The 12,327-nt window shown below is 47.4% G+C and overlaps 3 protein-coding genes across 3 annotated transcripts; all 3 read right to left on the minus strand.

The window, feature by feature from the left end:
- Positions 1-269: 269 nt before the first annotated feature.
- Positions 270-4,066, minus strand: F5Y00DRAFT_272153 (subtilisin-like protein). Its single transcript, XM_048012923.1, has 5 exons — positions 3,282-4,066; positions 2,858-3,214; positions 1,951-2,808; positions 1,795-1,889; positions 270-1,745 (listed from the first exon to the last, which is right to left on the minus strand). The coding sequence occupies exons 1-5, from the start codon at positions 3,408-3,410 to the stop codon at positions 566-568; spliced, it is 2,619 nt and encodes an 872-aa protein (XP_047862262.1). The 5' UTR covers positions 3,411-4,066; the 3' UTR covers positions 270-565.
- Positions 4,067-6,380: 2,314 nt separating this feature from the next.
- F5Y00DRAFT_254728 (malic acid transport protein) lies at positions 6,381-7,850 on the minus strand (the record flags this gene model as incomplete). The annotated part of the gene is made up of 3 exons (XM_048010205.1): positions 6,381-6,850; positions 6,938-7,591; positions 7,655-7,850. The coding sequence occupies 3 exons, from the start codon at positions 7,848-7,850 to the stop codon at positions 6,381-6,383; spliced, it is 1,320 nt and encodes a 439-aa protein (XP_047862263.1).
- Positions 7,851-10,030: 2,180 nt separating this feature from the next.
- Positions 10,031-11,645, minus strand: F5Y00DRAFT_244253 (SnoaL-domain-containing protein). Its single transcript, XM_048008801.1, has 2 exons — positions 11,299-11,645; positions 10,031-11,244 (listed from the first exon to the last, which is right to left on the minus strand). The coding sequence occupies exon 2, from the start codon at positions 11,170-11,172 to the stop codon at positions 10,315-10,317; it is 858 nt and encodes a 285-aa protein (XP_047862264.1). The 5' UTR covers positions 11,173-11,244; positions 11,299-11,645; the 3' UTR covers positions 10,031-10,314.
- Between the last annotated feature and the right edge of the window lie 682 nt (positions 11,646-12,327).

Here is a 12,327-nt window from a genome sequence, read left to right on the forward strand (position 1 = left end):
ATTAGGAATTACAAATTACGTTCAAAATCGCAAAGGTCGACATATTAAAAATCCAAATGCACGATAACAGTCTATCGATAGGTACGTACCTACGTAATTCTACGTAATTGTCATCCCGCGGCCATTGATTGGCTAGACGTCTTAAGTGAACATTCGATCTAAAGCAATTAAACATACGGAAAACATACGGAATTAAGACTAGAATATTCCATTGAGAAGTATATGTACTAAGCCAGGTGATAGAGTCGCATAAACTTAACTTTTCATAGCTGGGACATCATCTTTCCTCTTTCCTGTTTCCCCTTCTCAACCTTTTTTCCTACTAATATTTTTACCAACTATAACTGTTTGAAGTATCAGAAAATCAGACGATATACCGTCCAAAAATACAGCAACAATTAGCTTATCATCTATTCCAACCCGAATCCACATACATCTCAAGTAAATTCCAAGGAGTCAGAACCGTATTCTATCTTTATCAATTCGCTAAGATATAGCCCTATTTGTGACAATGGATACGATGCTCGCTATGTCTTTTCTTCTCTAATATACAAATATCACATCTTCAAATAAACCGGATGGAAAAGTCTACAGACTCATCAATATCATAATCGGCCGGATCGGCGGCGTCACCAAAGATATGCAGTGCTTCGAAACGCAGTTTGTATGCGCCTGCCGATGCCCATGTGCCATCCGCAAGCCTTCCGTCCCAATTCAAAGCGAAAGGGTCACGAGAAGCGTAGCGGAGCGGTGAACCGAAAATGTGGCTGCCGGCATCCACACCCGCATAAGCAGTAGCATTCACCGGAACAACTTTGACGTTGATCTGGGGTGATCCAAATGCCAGCAGCGCTACGGCTACGGGATATGTGGCGTTGACAGCGGTGCTGTTGGACTTCGGCAGCGCGAATGAAGCGTGAGCTGTGACGGGGTCCAGATTCTCGTTTGTCGAGATAGAGAGGTAGCCGACATCCAGGACTCTCGTACTGTGTAAGCTGCCAACGGCTCCGTTGTATGGCAGAGACAGGCTATCGCCATTAGTGCCGTTCAGGGTAATATAGCCAGAATAGACAGGCAAGCGGGTAGCATTAAGCGCAGGTGGAGTAACCGTAACAGAAACGACAACTTCTTCCCCGCCTGGAACGGTCACTTTAGACTCGCTAAGTGCGATAGTGGCATATTCGTCTGTTAACTCCAGACCTGGGAAAGGATCCGGGTATATGGAGTCGGAGAAGGTGTATCCCGTCGCAGCGCCTACGCTACCCAATTCGTAAGTGACTTCCTCAGAACCCAAGTTCTTAATGGTGAAGTTCAGCGTGTCGACGAAGTTGTCTGTGTCATTGAAGGCAAGACTGGACTTGCTCAGCAAAGTGGTCGCATAAGCAGCATCGTAGGCTTGAACAATGCCAGCACCGAGCTGCACAACAGGCGCGAGCGACGGATAAGTTTCGGTTCCGTCATTCAAGAACTGCGGGTTCGACGTCGCCGATAATATGTTTTCGAGGGTAGCGGGGTCGAGAGTACCGCGGACGTTCGAGACGAGAGCATAAATGGCGGCAACCAAAGGGCACGCCATCGAAGTGCCGGACAAGACGGCGTAAGTACCCAAAGGAATCGGCCATGTCGATAAAATATTACCGCCAGGAGAAGCGAGCTGTGGCTTGATATCCAGCTCGAAAGTTGGGTTCCAGGTCGTATAAGAGCTTGCGAATCCACCAGTGATAGTGTTATTCTGGTAAGTCAAACTATTGACTGTTAGATAATACACGCTGAAGTTCGTTGTCAAATTCTTACCTAACAGGTGCGGTAGAGGGATCAAGCATGTTAAGAAGAACCTCGGATCCGTTTTTTAGTGAAGTAACCCACGATTCACCTTGATCAGCTGTCACCTGATTTAAAGGTTAGCTACGATGCTAGATATTAAGAGGAACCTAGAGCTCGTTCGCTTACCATGCCAGTTCCCTGGATGCTGGTAACCTCAGAAGTAGCAGGACCTACTGCCCCAACTCGGACATTGTTGTAAAATAGAACGTATTTCGCTCCGAACTGTGCCGCGTTGGTTGCCTTCTGGACAAAGGTACAAGTGCCGCGACGGATCAGTACAATGTAACCTGATAAGTCAGGAGTATCTTCTGGTAATGCCGCGCAGCCCTGATCAGCCTCTGTGATATCGAAGGAGGGAGTCCACAGCGGAAGACTGACGTCGGCCCATTCTCCTGGTTCTCCGAGAGCGTAGCCAAATTGCTCTTGCTCGCCACCATCGACAGTAAAGTTGGAGTCGGTGAGAAGTAAAGGTGTGACCTCGTTGTCGATGGAAGCGATCGACGTAACTTTCTTGCCGTTAGAAGCCGTGCTGGCATAAAACAGACCAACCGCTCCATCATTGCCGGCCGACACTGTGCAAGGAACACCGGCTTCGACGATTCGAGATACGGCGACAGACCAAGGATCTTCGCTCCAACCGGAGGAACCACCGATTGACGCTGTGATGATGTTGGATCCGGCCTCAAACGCTTTCATGTAGGCATCGATCAAGACGTCATTGCCAGCACCACCAGTGCAGCCGAAAACCCTGAACATGCCAAGGGTGACATCGGGGGCAGCGCCAGTGAACCCCAGCTCGTTAGCCTGGGCCGCGATAATTCCCGAGACGTGCGTGCCGTGGCCACCGCATCCATCATACGGGTCGTCGTCAGGGACTGGTGTATTGTCGCCATTGTAGTCATCGCCAACGATGTCAGTACCAAAAGTGAATAAACAGTCGGGACCACCAAAGCAGCCACCCAATGCGGGGTGGGTATAATCAACCTAAGGATGGTAAGCCGCTGATATGTATCATTTGGATATGATGACCTACGCCCGAATCAATTATACCAATCTTGACTCCCTTTCCGGTGATCCCCTTTGCCCGAAGCTTATCCACCTGGGTCATCACGTGTGGTGTGAAGGTGTCATTTCCAAGCTGCCTCTTGACGTTCTTCATATAGTCTTCCCCGCCGCTTCGTCCCGTCCAGACGATTTCATCTTTGGGTAACGAGTATACCCTATTTGGCCATACTTGCTTAACGCTAGGAAGCAAGTCAAGCTTTCCTGCTTCTTCCTCGGCCGTTCTCAAATCGTGGAATTGGATAGATACGCCTCTGAATAACTTATAATCCAGATTCATGCGCGTCTTCGCCTTTGAGCCAATGTGGTTAAAGAATTCCGCCGAGTCCTAACCCCAAGTCGTAATCGGTTAGTATGGCTCACACATCTTTCACTACGCGTTCAGGCTAAAGTACCTGGGAATCTTCAAACTCCACAATGTAAGACCCAGGAAGATGTCTTGTCTCTCCCGCTATTCTGGCCTCGGTTGAGAAGATGCTCAGCACGCTCGTGAGGAGCGGCAGCAAATAAGAGCCCCGAACCATCTTGGACAAGCAGAGCGGCAACGAGGTGAAGCCGGCAAACGAGTGTTTAGAAACGAAAGACTGAAGGAGGGTACGGGGGCACCAAACCACTCGATGAAGAAGGGTTAAGAAGAGGTAAGGACCTAAACCTCCAAGCAAAGGTGGGAGTGCCTATGAGTATTTGTAGCTGTTTGGCAAGCCTTCTGGGGGAACAGCGAGGGACCATGGCCTGCTAAATGGCGGATCAACGCATGCAAGATTGGACGTGCCATCGCGCCGCGCACTCGCGTTGCATTATAAAAGTGAGGGTTGATAAAGCCTTCAACATGTCTGGCCAATTTACTCGCTCGCCATTGTCAACCCAGCTTCCGTAGTAGTATTAGAGACGCAGGGCGGACAGGGAAGGCAGGTGGATAGCCACAGATGTTCCTTGACCTGGAGAAGCTTGGCAGGGGGGTTTGCCGATTGTGGGCTAGATTCCGGGAACGAATTAACCTAGGCAATGCTTTATCGGTTGGTGGAAATATCCATGTTCCTCGTGGTAATCTGTGTTTTCCCGTAACAAAGAGGCGAGACGGAGATATCAGATGCAAGTGAATTCTGCTGATAAACTTGGCGAATAGGTACACGACGTTCTAGTGAGTTAGTTAGGGATATTTACAATATCGATCAAATATATTCTTCACTCTTATGACCATGAGTCTATTGCCTTGCCCTATTCATCCTACGTTTTTATGAGGTAGAGCAAGATAAGCAGTTAAGGCAAGGGGGGTCCGGGGTCTAATCGCATCATTTCTTGGAAAACAATCGCGAGGAGCCCATTTGGGGTAGATATCTCGGGACTTGGCCAGTGGTACGGTGACGTAGCTAAAGAAGATAAGACGAGAAGAAGCAACAAATCCAACAGGATGTCACAAGTTACACACACGAGTCGCTGCTTATGTAGTGGTTTGTGGTTTGTTAAATGCGCGCAATGCGGGGAGAAGAACTGGTATAGTGACATTGAGAAAATATATGTTGTAGAAATGATGCTTGGAGTACTTGGGGTTCTTGTAGAAAAGTCTGGGCATCGGCAATGCGTCCCGATTAACAACCCGTATTAATGGTAGGAGAGGTTTAGAAACTAACATCCTACCAGGTCAAAATGCGAATGCTACCCCGTCGATGTCGTGCTTTATGCTAATGACTACTTAATTTCACCCACGAGGCAAACACGATACCGACGTGATACTACCTATCACACAACTGCATATATTCACCATACACCATATTATACTCGGTTTGAGCGACGAGGTCTAGAATCCCCGGGCCACAACATCTCCCATGCGGCTCTCACAAAGAAATAGGCAACGTGGGAGACCTTGTATAATAGGTACCTACCAACAACGCACGCGATCAAGTCTTCTCCAGTCCAGTAACAATATGGAGACCTCCTTATTTGGGAGACGCTACGAAGTACCAGCGCACCGGTAAAATCCGCTAACTACACTATCATCGGCAGGCAGTGTGGTTTAGATGCTGGCTATACCTTTTTCGTCGACTTATACTACCTGTTCTCGGTAAGGCGTGTGAATCCAGAGGTCTCGGCGCATCCTACGAATTTACTATGGTATCAGGCATAAGTAAAACTACCCTGTCAGGTACCGCAAAATACGCTAGACAAGCCATCATACTAAATCAGTACTAGGTTGTCCAGGGTCTTCAAAAGATACATTTAATCATAATAAAATGAAAATAATCGATGCATCAACATCCCATACGTTTTTAAAAATGATACTTGTATCAAAATAATCGTTGAAAGAGCAGCAATTTAATAGTTCAACTTTTAAATGCTAAAAGTGGTGAAATCTTTTGAATTTGCTATTGTACGTATATGAGTCTATGATAAGTAAAGTAGCAACATAGGCCACATTTTAGCGCACGACTTGTGACAGGGGTTTTACTTACCCATAATACCATAGTAACATTACGATTATGGATGCGGGATGCGGGATTGGACGAATTGATGGATTCATTTCCTTGGTGCTAATTTATAGATCAAAGCATACATACGGGACCTGCATTTTAGTTTCAATATAATACTTGCCTAGTACTCGCTAGCTGTTGAGTAGATAGGTATAGAGCCCACCTCCTCCACCAGCGGCTAGCAACGATAACTACCCCAAGCACTTTAAGCCCTACATAAGGTATATACTAATATAGTGTCTTTATGTACGGACGGAAGCTAAGTAGTGTAAATACTTGTACTGTATCCACCTAGCGGCGCACATTACGCCACCACAGAATGCAAGGACTATATTTAACACAACTCGATCTGTGAAGCTGTGGTACATCGACTAGAAAATGCGCACGGCCTACTACGAGAATGAAATCGGCGCAGTGCTCCCGCGAGTACGAGCCCCGAGGCCGGGTTGCCGCCGCAACCGGCACAGCTTAGAATCGGGGTAGGATTGTATGACTTCCGGGATCGAGCGCGAGGAATTTGCAGAGGTATATGACTAGTCTCTTAATAGTGACTTCAAGCAGAGGAATATTCATTGCGCAAGTGTATTTTATTACATCTTATTCACACATATCAGGGCACGTACCCTTCAACTACAACATTCACTAACACTTACAGCACCGAGTCTCAAACTTCGCAAACATTACAATTTTTATTCCTATATAACCGTACTATGTATATTATGCGAAAATAAAGGCTCGGTCCTTGCCCGCCCCCGTGTATTGATAGGGCGCCAACCAAGGAACCATGCCTCTCTAATATGCTAGGGATATCTCAAATGCCAAAAGGAAAACCAGCCAGTTGTTTTAGGTGTCCGACCAAACCTAGCGCCCGCCCGGACACCGTAGAGTCTATGTAAAAAGAGAATAATCTTTTAAGGGAGAGTGTGTTATGTTTAAAGAGGAAAAGAACATCATACGTTAACTGTATAGCCTCCTTTTCTCGCCTCTTCTGGAAACGTAATAATTGTTGATGTGTTTCTTTTTTTTTTAATGATCTTCGACATCCTCGTCCCGTCCAGGGTACATAATGTCCTGAACAATTACTGCCCTCACATGACTATAGAGGACGAAGAGATACGTGGCCAATAAACAGATGGACATCGCCGTCGTCACCCATTTCACCGTCTCGTTCCCGAACTCGTTTGAGATTGAAATAGTCGCCAAGATGAAACCGGTGTTAGGGAAGACCATTGCCCACCATCCCAAGTGGAAATATTTAGGGGGCGAGCTGACTACAGCAATGAATGCGATACCGAACCACCAGAGAGACAACGACCACAGGAAGATGGCCCCGATCATAGCAAAAGTCCTAATCAAGTGTACGTCGATGAACCCGTCCATCTCCCTATCGAAAGTATCGGGAAGACCATTCGCCATACCGATAAACGCAAGGGCAGTGAAAGCCGGGGGCCCCACGTTCATGAATAGACCAGGTCGGTGCTCGCGGTTAGGAAGACCTATTTCTTTGATTAGCTTCATCATATTATCTTTGGGTACACTTTTTGTTATTTGTTATATATCATTGTTATATATCAAGTACGTACCGGCTGACATCAGACGTCCAATCATATGAGCGTACATCATAATTGCAACGAAGAGTCCCAGACCTTGACAGCTCATACCAGCGATCACAATGGGTATAGCTGAGATTTCGGGTTGAGTATCTGAAATGACCGAGGCGATAGTTCCCGACAACATGATAGGGAAGATCGGGAGTATCCATGTCGGCATCATCGTCTGTAAGCCAAAGTTGTGAGCCGCAAACACGAAGCTGTATTGTCCGATAGCCACTATTAGGGTGATAACGACGTAGCCCCAGAAAGCGAGCTGAATGGCCCACACGAGCGGCGTGTCGTTATCCGGAATGGCATATCGCTGCGTGCTGGTAATGATAGTGGCGATGGATAAGAAGTACGTCGGGAAGAAGAAGCCTTCGCGAGGATGCGACAGAGATTTGTAAAAGTCACCATGATGAAGGAAGAACCGCGATAGCATGGCAAAGGTTAACGTTGTAAACAGGATAAGATTGACGATATACACGAATAAACCGATCTGTCTAAGCCCAGGAAATTGATGGGTCTGGGCAAAGATAAGAAGTGATAATCCACCAGTGCTCATGGGTAGGGTAAACCAGGCCCATGTGAAGTGGTGCATTCGCTGGCGGATTCCAAGCTTCGGTCGGTTTGGGTCGTAGATATCTACGTGGTCTTGTCCGTGCTCGCGGCTGCCATGCTCCAAGTCGCCGGTGTGGTTCTCCTTACCCTCGAGTATCGAGTTGGCAGCAGAGCTAGCTTGCGTTTGCGTCCCCGGTAATTGTTCATTATGTTTCTTCTCGTCTAATACGGGAAACTGTACTGCCGTTGGGTCCGAGGTGCGAAAGGATAAAGATGGTGTCGATGATGTCGGATAGGAGAGAGTCTCCTGAGAAAGGAGAGCGTGTGTCGGTGACCGCTCCATTGTGATGAAAACAAATCTTAATAACCAACAAATAGTTCCGTGTCGTAGAGGCAACGGCGAAGAAGAGAAAAGGAGAAGAAAGGAGAACTGTACAGATAAACAAGAACCAGATGAACCAGACCAGAGAGGAAAAAGGGAAAGTTCCAAGGAAAATATAGGAGAATAAAAAAGAACTATAAGTAGAGAATAAGAGTACCGGCCTCGTCAGAAGAAATGAAATGCGAAATGTCACCCAAATGGAGAAGCTCTTGGTATGAACTGGAGTGACTGGGCAATTACGAAGCCTTTATGAGTAATGGGTACTACAGCCACCCTTGTTGGTTCGAGCCAAGAAAGCAGAAGACATCTGGAAGTAGGAAACAGCTAGGAAACAACTAATGATAGAAGATGATGGGCTTTCCCGGGATCCGAATGACACGGCAGGGTCGCGATAAGGTCGATCGTCGAATGAAGGTCGGCCGTCTACGACCGAGCTTCCATTGCGATCTTCAACGCTGCCCGACGAGACACAGGTCTGTAGGATCCACAGACACTTTTAACCGTACATAGTGTACACCTCCGACGTATAGAGTTATACAAGTTTCTTGGTATTATACATACAAAGTCTTGGTATTTGAGATTCAATCTAACCCAACCAAATAACCAAGTATCTGTTTCCGAAACTTTGCACACCCTGCAGAACCATCAGACGAAGGTGCGAGGAACCACTGACTTGCACACTTACACATGGACACTTACACATGGTCACTTACACTATGTCAGTATGTATTGTACACTAAGACGTGTTTAAACCTTTCCTCCACAAAACTCCACAGAGCGCTACAGGAAACGACGATGACTTCAAAAATAGAAGCTATGCCCTGTCATGCCCAGCTTGGCTTCATCTTTCTGCAACGAGTAAGGAGTCGGGCGTTAAAGGAGAAACAGAAAAAAAAAAAATTCATTGCGATATCTCGTTTGGTTATTAGTAAAGACAAGGCGGCGACTTGGCGCAAGGGAGATCGCCATGGAGCCTCATGGCACCAAGCCACGACTCTATTGGGCCGTAACAACGTCATCCCTGTCCATGTTTCTCTTACTGGGCAACGTCAAACGTGAAAATGATTGAGGCCGGTGGGCCGCCATCCAAGCCAAATTAACATAGATCTAGCGGCCAATGCCCTGGTCCGCTTGGGCATGAGCCTCACACGGAAGATAGATATCGACGCTTGGCGGTGCTCTTGGCTTGTCGGCGCAGTGGGGGTACGTATCGTATTCAGGTATTGTACAAAACAGGACGTGGAAAGGGGAGGGGGCTTGAAAGGGTAACAGGTTTTGCATATGTACAGAAGCAGAAGCAACCCGAAAAGACCCGTGGCAGCCAAGACGACATCGCATAGAAAAAATAAATAAAAAATTGGTTCATCGGATGGATTCGGCCAAATGGCCAAATTTTGCAATGCCCAATCTGACAGGTGTCCCGGTCTATGGTCTGTCATATTCTGTTCTGTTCTATTTGGTCTGCTTCACCTCTTCTTTTGTACGATGTGGCAAACGTTCTACTGCTCAATCTAGAATCAGCCCAGCTAAGCCGTTGTGGCAGAAAAGTGGCAGTAGGCAGAGTGGCAGAGTAAAAAAGATGTACAATACAGATATGGGAATGATATACACACATACTGGTCCATACTGGTCACCATCTGGCACTAGCACAAGCAGCACAGCAGCAGGACGCGCAACCAATAAGCGGATGAATTAAGCCAAGACCTCTTCTTATATTTATTTTTTTATTTTTTTGGGTCCCTTCCCCTGTACGTAAAATACGTACCGTCGATAGTAACGTTATCGGGTCTTACACTATTGAAGAAACGCCTCGCTCGGCACTTGCCAGGCCCATGCTCATGCCCATGTCTTACATGCTAGCAGGGTATGTATGTACATGGAAGGAAGAGAGAAAAAGAGAAAAAAAAAAGATTAAGAGGCATTAGCCATGTGGATCAGGCATGTACGCCCAGATATCAAAGCCGCCGCCGTTGTCATCACCAGGGGGGTGGCCCCTGTACCCCTGCGATGCGATACGCTACCTTTTTCCAATTCGAACAGGGGAGCCGTCACATGCGAAACAGACGATATGGATCTCGGAGTGCTTCTTGATACACGCACCAGATATTTTTATCTTCTCGAGCTTCATGCTTAATCTACTTACTGCTGCTGATCTACAATGGTATGTCTGATGTTAGTATTGACTACCTCCTACCTACACTGTATTGTATTAACTAACTAACTATGCTGTGTGTATGTACATTAGGTAGGTAGTTAGTATGTGTGGTACTACACATTGTACAATACATAGTGACTATGTAACGGATGGTCTGGAGCTTTGTGTTTCCCCAGGGGGCACATGTTTAACCACGATACCGAAGAAGAAAACCCGGGCCTTCTTTTTCCTTGTGCTACGGGGTAGGGTAGGTACCTAGATAACGAATGGTTAATTTGACATCTGCTGCTCTGTGTAGGACGCCCAGTCGACGATGCTCCATACCCTCGCGATCCTGCCCTTCTCGAAGCGGTAGGTGACGTGCTCGTGGGTGCTGACGGCGCCGCCGTTGGGCTTCACGCCAGCCAGCGTGTCGGTGGGCGTCCCGTTTATAGCTATCCGCGCCGCTACTCGCTGCGCTCGCTCGTCTACGACGATGGTGGAGATGCTGAGGTCGAGGTCAGGGATGGCTTCGAAGAGCGATTGTACCATGTGTCGGTAGCCCTCTTCCGTCAGGGTCTCGGCGTTAAAGACCGTCTGCGGGTGAAGAAATTTGTGCAGGTCCGTCTCCATTCTTTTCTCGTTGACACAATCACAATATGCCCTATACGTGCTCTCTAGCTCGAGCGCGGATAGTCCCCCGTCGAGAGAGCCTCTTGGCGGATTCTCTTCTTCGGTGATAGGGTCTGGCGTGTACCTTGCATCGGGGTTTGAAAGTTGGCGCTGCATCTCGAGATAATCTGCCACTGTGAATGTCTTGGAAAGCTTGCCGTCTGTAAACCAGTTGATCGATTGCTCCGCGAACGAGATGGTTTTGCCGGGTATAGCGGCATCACCAGCATCTACGCTCGCAGGCTTGAACCTCACGAAGACTGCTGCTCCCATGCACTGTTGAGACTTGTCAACCGTCACAGCATCGATGGTAAGCTCGACATCGCCAGTCTTCCTCATTTCGGCGATATAGTCCTCGGCCGTGAAGTCTTGGCCATCCTTGACGAAGTGTGAGTGCATGTATCTTGGCAGTTCCTCCCATCTTCGTTCGTTGATGCACCTCACGATGGATCTGTAGGCTATTTCGATATCGGCCATCCACCCTGGGATCCTGGGATTCAGTTCCTTGATTTGACTTTACTTCGTTCTTGTCTTGTTTAGGCGTTTACGCTGTCTATAGTGTCATTCGATAATGGAACCCTTCTTACGTTCTTAGGTACGTACGAGTTGAAAAAAGTGTTGTGCGCGGAGCGAATGAGGGCTCCGCAGAGAAACCACGGATAGGATAAAACGTTGAAGAGGCACGCACCGCGGCACCGATCGGCTGCGGCACCGGATCAAATGTGCATTTGATTTCTTGGCCTCAAATCCTATCCAATTGCAACTCTGTGTTAAGTCTGTGTTTTGTACATCATGTTGTCCTTTTCCAGGCACTGCCTAGCTATAGAGCCAATAAACCAATAATGATACTATCTTCAATCTCAAGATGGCTCATAATCATCGAGTTCACGATGCTTGGCAAGCGTTAGGCTCTTTGACAAGAGATTGACATTTGCTTAACAGCTTAGCCACTTGCTTAGTGTAGCGTGATCCTTGCAACCAGGTCCGACACCCAGACACCGTACCAAGACTACGGAGAGGTTCCGATCTTAAAACTCGAAACGTACGTATTAATTACACCATACCGCTATAGGCAAGGATTGGGAGGGTAAGGCATGGTAAGGATGGGTTGGGCTCCAATAAGCAAATCGTCGGGTAACTATAAATGGCTATACCAAACAGATGCTCAGCTATAAGATAGAGATAAGTAACCTGGTACGCCAAGAAACACTACTACCGTTGAGAAACATCTCTTGGACAACCCGGCGCAAAAATAGATGGCGGATATGTCCGTGGACACGGCGGAACTCCCGGTCTTGGTCTTGGCCTTGGTCTTGGTCTTTGCCCCCTTTTTGCTCCATTTATGCCCTGTGTAATGTCTCAACGTTATGCGATTCGACTTGATAGAAAGCCTTCGCTTAATAATTGTGTAATTCGCCAGGCTGATGATGGTGAGTTGTTCCTTGGCCCGGCAGCTGTATATTAAATACACTAGTTTCGCGTGGAGGCGGTAACAATATAATGCGAGCGAATAAAGAAGCCTAATTGGGTTTCAAAAGGTGTGAATGGGTGGTGGTGGGTGGCGAGTTAATGTTCAAAAGTCTTGCAGTAAGTCTGGGGGTCACTTCGATGCAGACCTACCTTTACAACTCT

The sequence above is a fragment of the Daldinia vernicosa genome (genome assembly GCF_022497035.1).
Source record: "Daldinia vernicosa strain CBS 139.73 unplaced genomic scaffold F5Y00scaffold_45, whole genome shotgun sequence".
Classification (NCBI taxonomy): Eukaryota; Fungi; Ascomycota; class Sordariomycetes; order Xylariales; family Hypoxylaceae; genus Daldinia; species Daldinia vernicosa.